General features: G+C 32.5%; 2 protein-coding genes across 3 annotated transcripts in view; both read right to left on the reverse strand.

Moving 5' to 3' along the window:
• The window catches only part of LOC128227065 (uncharacterized), a 6,119-nt gene extending 3,311 nt beyond the window's left edge, over window positions 1–2,808 (reverse strand). The window contains exons 1-4 of the mRNA XM_052937268.1: window positions 2,326–2,808; window positions 1,265–1,309; window positions 625–708; window positions 1–95 (exon numbers count right to left, since the gene is read on the reverse strand). The exon at window positions 1–95 is cut by the window's left edge and continues 107 nt beyond it. Coding sequence (XP_052793228.1) covers window positions 1–95; window positions 625–708; window positions 1,265–1,309; window positions 2,326–2,495 — 394 coding nt within the window. The 5' untranslated portion in view covers window positions 2,496–2,808. The remainder of the gene's footprint in view (window positions 96–624; window positions 709–1,264; window positions 1,310–2,325) is intronic.
• A 2,216-nt stretch (window positions 2,809–5,024) lies between these two features.
• Window positions 5,025–11,260, reverse strand: LOC128227063 (uncharacterized). Of its 2 annotated transcripts, XM_052937264.1 has the most exons (8): window positions 11,044–11,260; window positions 9,203–9,322; window positions 7,668–7,751; window positions 7,430–7,513; window positions 7,015–7,216; window positions 6,793–6,870; window positions 6,276–6,353; window positions 5,025–6,186 (listed from the first exon to the last, which is right to left on the reverse strand). In XM_052937264.1, exons 1-8 carry the CDS (start codon window positions 11,205–11,207, stop codon window positions 5,836–5,838), a joined length of 1,161 nt encoding a protein of 386 aa, XP_052793224.1. In that variant the 5' UTR covers window positions 11,208–11,260; the 3' UTR covers window positions 5,025–5,835. The 2 variants fall into 2 exon arrangements, with proteins under 2 accessions (XP_052793224.1, XP_052793225.1); XM_052937265.1 differs by lacking the exon at window positions 9,203–9,322.

Below are 11,260 nucleotides of genomic sequence, written 5' to 3' on the forward strand. Positions count from 1 at the left end.
ATCTTTCAGCCAGTTTGGTTGGTCTGTTTTTGTCGCTCAGGTCGGCAATGTTCGGGTTTGAGTCGGTCACCTGCGCACTTATTACAGCACTCAGCCTGAAATGACAGTGTATTGTAAGAATACTTAAAACAGTTATGACCTACTATTGGTATAATGAATATATCCCATACATATTATTAACATTTAAATAACAACATGAATTAAAAGGGTTTCTTTTACCCTCTATGGGATCTGGTATCTTTATTATTATACAAAACAAATTTACATTGATAAAGAAACACAAAGTGAGTAACTTCCTTTGTTTTAAAAGTAATAAAACATCAAATGAAAAAGTTGGAACAGTTCACAGTCAGTCTTGTTTTACAAGGGAATAAGGTGTTGGTAAAATAAAATCAATCTGTGTGATGCAAACAAACAAACTCAGAACAGATGAAGCGCCTGATTTTCACCTGTTTTATAAGCGTCTGTCGACTCGATCTATAGGAAATTCCAATTGTCTAATTTTAGACCCACGCGAGATTTACATAATTATAACACCCGGTGAAACGATGTGTCGTGTATACGAGAAATTAACATGGACAAGTCACGTGAGGTATAATAAATCTGAAGGGAAAACTGCCAAACCTTGTCCTCATTTCTTCTAATTCTTTTTCCAGGACCTCTTTGTCAGATGTCAGAGCCTGAATATGCCTCTGATCTTCTTCAATCCTGAAATCATCAAGCGTATGGATTGGACTGATAAGGATTAAAACATGTTAAAGTTGTCAATGGAAATGACGTTTACTCGAAATCTTCCTAAATTCTACATTTACCGAGCAAACTTGACCATAACGTTTTATAACAAATGTTATTTGCGTATACATGTGCAACATGTTCAGCAGATCTTCTATTTATTTTTGAAGTTTTTGATAAAAGCGCGCCAAATTAAATGCGAACATAACATCATTTTCGGAAATGACGCAGTTCAAGTCTCGTCGCAGCCTTGTGCGCGCTGACGTTTGATTTTGGAGTGAGTGCAGACTAAAATTTCTTAACAGTGAAAAATCTCTATTAAGGTTTATATTAAAGGTGTGTAAAGTTATGTTCCTTTCAAAAATATTATGATATATAAGAAAACCATGAATACAAAAATATATAAGAACTAGAGATCATTGAAATAAACGTTAGTAAATAAGAGTTTACAGCCAAATGGATATTCAATTTGACGTGTGGTGATGGATTAGAATACCATTAACAGTTGTAGTATGTAAAAGCAAGTACGAACCTGTATCTAAGATCTCCATCTTCGTGTCTATGCCGTCTTATTTGCCTACAGTGGAAATAATAGTTAGTGCTACTCTGCGACATTTTAATTTGCAATAGTTGTTTTTTATAAGTGTTCGATTTTATATACATGTAATTACTATATGACAATTAGAAATTAGAAATAGTCATAGGAATGAAATTAGAACTTAACAACATTTGTCTGAACAAAAAAATAAAATAAACAAAAGTGCTCTGTATCAATTTTTATAATTATTGGCAAAAGTGATATCAATTGTAAAAAGTTGTATATTAATTACAAAGCATTTAAGTTCTGCAAGCCATTGTTTAATTACCCCCGTGCCAAAGAGCAGGCATATATTCCCAAAAAAAGATAATTCAAGAGGTTGTAGCAATACAAATGTGTAATAACAAATTAATCCATCTTACTACAAATCAAACAAGGTTTCCAATAGCCAACATACTAAATTGTGTATCTATGTTGAAGCTGCACTCTCACAGATTTACTGTTTTCACAACTTTTTTATATTCGTCTTGGAATGAGCAAGTTTTTTGCGTAAATATCTGCAAACCAGTGGAGAAAGACTGTTGACAAAAGATCAGATCGCAGATTTTCATATTTTCGTTCGAAAATTAATGTTTTATGGCTAAAAGCGTTACTAATGGTTTAAGACAAATGCAAAAAAAAATCTGTTTTGAAACTTTAATATAAAAATCTGCGATCTATTTTTGTCAGCAGTCTTATTTTACTGGTTTGCATGCATTTTCGCAAAAATTTGCTCGTTTCAAGACAAAAAATAAAAACAGCTGTCAAAACGTGTAATCTGTGTGACTGCAGCTTTAAAACATTGATATTATATTTGGACTAGGCAGTTGCATTATAGTCCACATAATACTTATAAGACAGAAACTCTGTTTGATTATCATCTTTTTCAAATTCTATGCAAGATAACTATGCTCCTCCCGTTTTAACCATCTTTTCAGCATTATCTGCCTTGCAAAATAAAACGAAATATTCGTACCAACTGTGTAAAAACGAAAACCGAAAGTCGGCAAGATTACCCTGCAAATGGCTGTCTGTTAACCGGAAGAGTATCTATCGGTTCTGCAATGAGTCTTTGTGTCAATAAGTCTTCATCATCTTGGTATTCGTTTGTACAGAAGCGAATGCAGCATAGAAAACAAAAACCACTTCCTTGTTCTTTTTCTTCCGGGTTCACTGAATGGGGCATTTTGAATGTCAAACTGATAAAATTACGTGGCCAAATGCTCCTATTTTCAACCTAATAATTTATTCACAAACATATTCCATAATGTTTAATTCAAACAGTCATTATAGTTCAATTTGTAAAAGGAAGAGCAATAATTCACATCTTAAAGGACACCCATTTTACTTCCGTACAGCGAATAGAGATTTCAAGTTGACATAAATAAACTGCTATTAGGTTGATATTTCAATACCCGTTAAGTATGTAATGCGGAGATAAGTTCATGCATTTACAATGCTGTATTTCATTATTATTCATATTTAGAAAAGAAACTATAGATATTCCATTCCATTCATCTTTTTATATAATACGTTTTAAAACATATATGTTCTTGAAAAAGGGTAGAAACATTAAATATAGACATATTTTTATCAGGCTGTCTTTGCAAAAATCAATGCAGATATATTTAGCGTGATACCATGAACTTCATTATTATTGCATTTAGTGAAACCCCGTATTGGTTTATATGTGTATTTTTATCCCTAAAATATCTCATTTTTACCATATATAGTCATTTATAATGCACACATCGCTGTGTAAAATGATAAGCTTTCTCCATCCACGGCACTTACCTAGTATTTTCTATATCCATTCATTCATCTTCGTAAAGAATGCGTTATGTTTAAAAACGTAATTGATCTTGAATAGTCGTGAACAATATGATTTTCAAGTACATGTGCTCGCTGATATGTTACATTCGTAAAATAAATTAATGAAAATCATATTCGAATCGGCAGTAATTGGTAAGGAAGTTTTGTAAACGGTTGGTATAAGCACAGAAGGCTAAGAACAATTTTTGAGCTTAGAACCAAATTGGAAAAGGAGATTTAAATTAAAATGTAGTTTTATAAAATCATTGCTAAAATGACAGTTTGATTTTTGATGGGCAAAGGGCAAAACCTTTATCTGTCAGTCATTTTGTCAGAAGAATATATTATAAATTTTATAATATTGCCATCGTTTTGCTGCCGCCGGCTGCTGTGCCGTTGACGAAGCGGTGTTTAACGTTAGAGTTGGCTACAACTTTTAAACAGAATGAACTTTTGACAAACCGTAAATGCGTAGCAAGTTTCAAATATCTGATTCAATTATTGTTTAGGTATACCCATGGAACGACATTGGGAAAAAGAAAGTATCAAACAGCAAATTGGGCTTACACGGTTTAACACATTGGTTCTTACATTCGTGGGTCAGCATAGTAACAAAACTAAGCGTTGGTTTGAAGGAGAAATCAAAGAAAGTCAATCATTAATGTTTCTACAACTAAATTTTTGACAACTAAACAATTTGTAAACATCGCAATTTGATATTTGCACGATGCTAGTAAACAGAGAAGGTATTTGTATCAAATATTACAGCGATCATAGTAATAAGAAAATTGGATTGTTAGTTTTTAAAAACTGATTTATGTCTCCGGTCATTTTATGTTTAATAAGATGATTATTGTTTCAACACATTGATTTCCTGTATGCTGACATGCAGAATATACGAATACGAATAGTTTATTACGTACTACAAGGCCTCCAGCCCAAAATACACATTATCACATTTGTTATATAGATGACATATTCATAATTTAAATAATAAATAGACATGCACATGTATGTACAGTGAAACATATAATGGTTATGAAACGATAACATTGGTGCATAAATAAGTATGTAGGCAATATTTAAACATGTTTGTAACATATAATTATGTTCGTAATTGAATGTTGTTTAAACTTGAATAGTTGAATATTAAACTAAATGTTGATAGAAATTATATTAAACCGTCCAACGGGAAGTATCTATATGAGAATATATGTCGTTTAGTGTAGAACTGAGGTGTTCCTGACATTTCCGAATTACCTCACGTATAAATCAATTATACAAAGAGAGGTCCTTCAGAGGCACAAAACTAGCTGTCGCAGTTCGATTGAAACTGTTCAATGATAGTAATAGCAAGTGTAACTTTCTGAATGGTACTACGCTTGAGTGTGTTCATTTACGTATATGTACTCCTCAAGTTCACCTGAACTTCTATTCTTTAAATGAACTGCCTTTCGTCCATTGCGAATGTTTTCCGATGAAGGCAACATCATCGGACATGTTCGGATCACGAATCATCGCATATTAATTTGCATGCATTCTCATTCATCAGATGTGTGATAATGGTCAATATAACGCATAGTATCATCGCTCTGGTGTACGAGAATGTGTACATGTAAATTTAAAATCAGCATGTAAGAAAGTGTTCATAATATGTTAAATGTATTTTTGTCATTTTTACGTGACGTTATTTGATAAACTGTTTCCGGTTTATGATTTTCTTAACTGAAATGAAGTACTTTTTAACACTGCTTTAATATAATAATGAGCTATTGGTGTAAATATAAGTAATGATTTGTGTGATTTATATTATAATCGGGGATATGAGCACAGTCGGGCTGGTTAATGTACGAAGGACTCAACACACCTTAACCAGCCCAACTGCGTTTATACCCCGATAATGACATTAATCTTGCAATTCATTCCTTAATTATTGAAGCGCAGTTTTATCGATATTTATTTGTCAAAAGGCAGCCAATTCACTGCAGATCATTTCCTCGTGTCTCCAAATTTCTAGTTGTACAGTAAACTCCAAAAACAATGAACTCCTCTGGATCTTCAGAAGTGTTCATTATATCCGGAGTCCCTTATATCCGAATAACGAACTAACTCCTTTTACATGGATTGTGTATAAAACGAACTGATTAATATAACGAACAAGGCTTGTTGACTCCTGTCGAATGTTAAATTATTAAATCCACATTTCATGACATTATTTATTTTTAGATAATTCATGGTCATATTTTTAAGAAAGTAATTCCCATTATAAACTCTGTGTCAGCCATTGCACTCACGAGTACCCATTATTAATATTCCATAAAATATATGCCATAAAATGCCATTGTATAACAACAATTATTCCTTACGCATGTTCGTGTTTTTGGTCTCAAAGAATATAAACACAACTGAATGATTATTTACAATAAATAAACACAAATTCATATAACCAGATAATTTTGAATACATAAATACTAATGTTTTAACAAAGATAATAGAACGTTTTTATAAGAAACAATGTTACACAAATTAATGATAGGATATTTAATTCAATGTCATTTCTATTAGAGTATGATCCCAAACGCATTCGCTCTTAAACTGTGTGATCTCAATTGTTTCAGTGTTTTCTCCACTGCCTTCTATTATTGATCGTTTTCTTCACTTTGTATTTAATGCAATTTCACTTTTAGTAGAAAATGAATCCAAACACCTTGGCTCTAAAGTTTTGTGCTCTCAGGAGTGTCTTCACCACTGTCTTTTATCATTGTTTGGTTTTCTTCACTTTGCCTTTCTTCAACCAATCCCTGTGCTATGCCTTTCGATAGCAAAGGACCTTCTATTGTGAGAAACAACACAGGCCAAACGACATAGTCAACCAGTTCGCCTTTCTGTGTGTAATACTTGTAATGGTTGGTGTCCAGCGGTTGCCCATGCGTGTTGACGGAAGTGTCCACATAAACTGGTGGGTCTTGTACAGCCATCAGCCAGCAAAGCTCAACACTTTCGTTGATAAAATTCTCTGCTATGTCGATAGCTTGTTTATTCTCGGCAAAACGACCGTCCAATTTCTAGTAAAACAAACAATAATTTTTTAGTCTCAGCATTATTTTTTATCAAAACCAACAAAATTCAATAAATAAATAAATGAATAACTTACAGCCGTAATCTGGTCCTTGGGTACCATCGAAGATTTCTTTCTCTTGTCTTTCAGCGTTTTCAAAGTTTCTGTAGTACCCTTTCAAATTGGATAAATACATTTAATATACGAAAAAAATGTTTTGTTTTATAGTAAACATTTACAAACTGTCTTTATGTATAATAATCAATCTCAACTAAAATCACATTACAGTGTCATAAACAGAGAATATTTTCCTTCACATAAGCAAGACTTTATATTCAATATCCCACAGCATTGAACCGTTATTCCTCCATAACTTTAGCAATTAATTGTTTAAACCTTGGTAAATTGGTTTTGGTTTTTGGTTTGGTCATAGTTAGAAAAGATGTTAATTGATTGGCTGATATATATCAAAATTAAAATTATTCGCCTACAATTTTTTAAGTGTGGAACTAGCAAAATGTAAGTAGCCAAGTTTAGTTTAGGACCGCAGGTTCACATGTATCGTTTATGTTTATAAAAAAACTATATTTTTACAATAATAGTTTATTCTTACTGACTGAAACTCTTTCAATATTTTTCTTAATTGCTCCAAATCCTTGGACGCTTTTTCCTCACACGTTTGGAATATATTCTGAAAGAAACATCCTTATTTAGAATGTATTAATTATGTAAACATTATTGTTTATTTGAATATCTTTTACAAATTCCTCGCGATTGTAAACTGCATTTCGTACGTCCTTGTTACAAAGATACATCTGATAGCAATTATGCGTACAATAAATAAGCCCAATATCCATTTCATAGATTCTTTGTCTTCCCATTTCAGAATATTCGTCAACCCATCGTAACATTCGGTCCACTGATTATCGTAGAGTTCCGAGTATCTTTCAGCCAGTTGGGTTGGTCTATTCTTGTCGCTCAAGTCGGCAATATTCGGGTTTGAGTCGGTCACCTGCGCACTTATTACAGCACTCAGCCTGAAGTGATATTTTACATAACTGTTCAAATCTGTAGCGTTCTTGCCTTGGTATCCTGTTATAACCCTTTATCACATATTATTAATTGATAATGTCAATTCATACTACTAGAAATTAGTAAAACATACGAACGTTATAAAAAAAACATTTTAAATATTTTGATATATTTTAAGACATTGTTATAAGATTGTATAAAGCTAGCAACTACATAACCTTGTCCGCAGTTCTTCTAACTCGTGTATCAGGCCCTCTTTCTCAGAAAAAAGAGTCTGTCTTTCCACCTGTTCTTCTTCAATCCTGAAATGTTTCACATATATATATATCTATTGGAATGTTAGGATCTAGAATATATAGGATTTGTCGTTCGACTGACAAACGATTGCCTGGGAATAAAAGTTTTATATTTAAACATCGACGATATCATTTAAAAATAGCCATTAAAATGTTCTACCTGTTCTGTAGCTTTTTTATTTCAGTTTCAAGGCGTTCTTCGTCATATTTCAGCGATTGTATTGTTGGCTTATTATATTCGTTTCTGAAATTGGAAAACACATCATTTTTAAGAATATGCTTACCTGGAAAGTAGTTTCAATATATTAGGTTATTGTTGACATGTATTGACTTTTTATACAACGGAAACAGTCATTCGAAAGGTCAACTTTTAAAATTAGTCACCTTATTAAATCACAAATGAAGCCTTTAAAGACATTTAAATAGAAATAGTGGGTTTGGTCTATAGCATTTTTATGAAATTTAACTTAGGATAAAATTTGTTGAAAAGTGATAGCCGCTTATCGATTTTTTAACCTCAAAATAGATTATTCTTAAATTATGGTATATGTATAAATGGAACAATGGTATAGAAAATATATAATATCATATGGCAGCATGTGAAACATTGATATTATCAACCCGAGAGCAGAATGTCACCCGAAGCTTTAGAAGAGTGTGACATTCTGTTTCGAGGGTTGACACTATCAATGTCACACATGCTGCCATATGATATTTATTTTATTATACCGAATACAAAATTTAGTACATAAAACGTTTTAAAATGATTTTAATTCAATTAATAAAACAAGTTTAACAAGGTTAAGAATATAACATAATACAATAATTATATGTAGAACAAAATTCCACCGTTAATATCCTGTCGTCTGATGTGTACACATTGAATAGTGACGTCACTATTGTATGTGTATAAGGGAGGCAATCACGTCATGATTTAGCTTAAATATTGAAGCAGTTACTTGCCCTTATATGACATTCAAAATGTCACTGCGGTCACATGACCTAACAGTGAATTTTCGCTTGTTCACGTGTCAAAACTGTTGCAAATGTTCCAGACAGTCAAAATATCTCTTTTCGGGTAATGGGATTTCACCATTGTAGACAAAGGTGAGGTATAATAACAGTAAATAATTCATAATACCAATTGATATTCAAAATTCAAAACTTATTATTGAACAATTCCTTCGTATGGACAAAACACAGCATAAAATCTTGCATTTCTGTTAAGTTATTGTAATGAAAATTATGATTATCATAACCCACTATTTGTCTTTGAATATTTAATTTATATTGTATAATTTAAAATAGCTTGATCGAGAATCAACGATTATGAATTAGTTATTTGGTCAGATTTCCAATCCCTACGCCTTGCGATTGCCCCCGATCTCGCTTATGTCGCAAGAGTAGCCGTGAGCATAATAGTAGTAAAATTTGAACTAGGAAATTCCTGTCAACAGTGTATAACATTGGCCCTCAAATGTGAACTTTACCTTCGAAATAAGACCAAGAATATTTGAAAGAAGAAGAAGGTTTAAATAACATTATTTGCAAATTAAAATCAAATCTCATCTATAAAATAACAGTGTTCTTGCTAAAATAAGATTGTAACGAACGAACGAACGAACAAACGAAACGACGGACAAACAGACAATGCGTTAACCAAATGCCGCCCTTCGGAAAAGGATAAAATATAACCGTTTCCAAGGAATCCATGATCGAATAGTTTGCTTATATTTAGAGTGTCTCTTCTTGATTGGCGATGGTGATGGCGATGGTAACATTGGTGGTGTTGTTCCGTACATCGATCCTTTGTCCCTACATGCAACAAATACAATTATAAAATTGCAATATGTATTACTGATTAGAGTAATACAAGCAAACATAGTTTCTAAGTGTGTCGACTGCACACTAAACACTGAGTAGGTCATTTTAATTGAAACAATTCTTTATATTTGTTAATATATATATATATATATTATTGTGCCTCATAATTCACCAGTTCATTGCGTTTATTTATCAAATCTGATATCACAAATGCTTGTACAAATGAGTATGATAGCGTACGTATATAAATGAGATACTGGGGCAATATAAACATTATATATATTGAATTCTGAACCGAACTATTGATAACACCGATAGTTTGTGGACTTTGATAACAGAACGTCAAGCTTAAATATCGTGCTATACTAAAGGAATTACTCAAAGTAACTATCAAAGCAAACTTATAAGATGGATAGAGATAATGAGATCATTTCAAAATGATTGCCACAGGAGCACAATTGTAGACGTTAATGATTCAAGTATTCACTATTTGTATTGGTATTGTTTTATTAAGTAATGGCTATTGTTTATTTGCAGATAATTATTGCAAATGAATGTTCGAACCTAGCGGAGTTCGAAGAACACGTTATTTTCATAACGACCTCCAAATAAATGATAACGTATACAACAGGACACGCCCCTTTCAATCGGACATGTGTTCGACCTTCCTGTTGAAATATGTACGCGTAAGCATGAATACTTCTAGGTATGTTTTGTTATTTCAACATGTCTATTCGTTTACAGATTATTTTCTTCTTTGTTTATTAACCTGAAATAACGTGTTCATATAATAAAAAGTTGATTAAATTTCAGTTTACCACATTTAAGATGCTGTTGCTGTGTTTCGTTTGTTGTTGCTGTTGTTTTCGCTCAAGAAAGTCTCCTACGCGCTTTTTGATTATAAGTGTCAGCCAGTGCGTCATCATGAACTAATGTTGACCATGTTTAAAACAGTTGAAGACTTCTCCCATAACTTAATACCAATTGTAAAGACTAAAAATACCATCTTCATTGTTAAATGATGAATTTGCAGGTCAAAATAGATGTTGACGTATGCTGTTTGGCTAATAAGCGACGAGTTATAGAACTATTGAGAAGTTTCATAAATATCTTGATTTATATGATATATATGTGTATACTGGGAGAGCACCTAAATCGTAACTGTACCTAAATATGGAACACCCGTTACAAAAGCGTTGATACTCCGTTAAGTATTTCAAACGCAACTATCATTTAAAGTTGTTCTTGTTCAAATGGCAATAAATGGCACGTGGGGGAATGACCTCATGCTTGCCACAATCACAGCATACTGGCACAGTCTGTATTTTTAACTAAAATAGTCACATTTTATTGACAAAAATGACAAAATAACAAGCTGGAAATAACATAACTTATTTAATTTACTGAAACAAAACATGTAGCAATAATTTTAAACTAGTACTATTCATGCAGATTGGAGGTATCTTGAAAAATACCATTTACATCAACCAATTGGTCTTGAATCCTAGTATGCTGATGGAAAATTTTGTATTTGTGGTGCAAGTCTTTCTAAAAATAATTTTAAATAGTGCCGAAAGCGTTCCGATTTAGGTACTCACCCAGTACAGTCGATAATCACATTACGCTTTTTTTTACAATTCCTTTCTCGTACTCAATCACAGTGCTGCCTCGGTTCATATTAATTTCTAAAAATGTAGTGCACGTCATCTTACTGTGTATGCTGATGATCGTCATCGATCAAAGATTCCTCTAATTCATTAGACAAATCTTTGTTCTTCCTGTAACAGCGACAAAGGTTTAATAGCTTGTCCGTAAAATCACCACAACAACTATTACACCGCTTGCCCTTAGCGTTGTCCATGCTCGTCCTCACCATGCACTTAGCCAAGTATGTTAACACCGGTTGATAAAGAAGATACGTTAAGTCAG

The sequence above is a fragment of the Mya arenaria genome, chromosome 3 (assembly GCF_026914265.1).
Source record: "Mya arenaria isolate MELC-2E11 chromosome 3, ASM2691426v1".
Classification (NCBI taxonomy): domain Eukaryota; kingdom Metazoa; phylum Mollusca; class Bivalvia; order Myida; family Myidae; genus Mya; species Mya arenaria.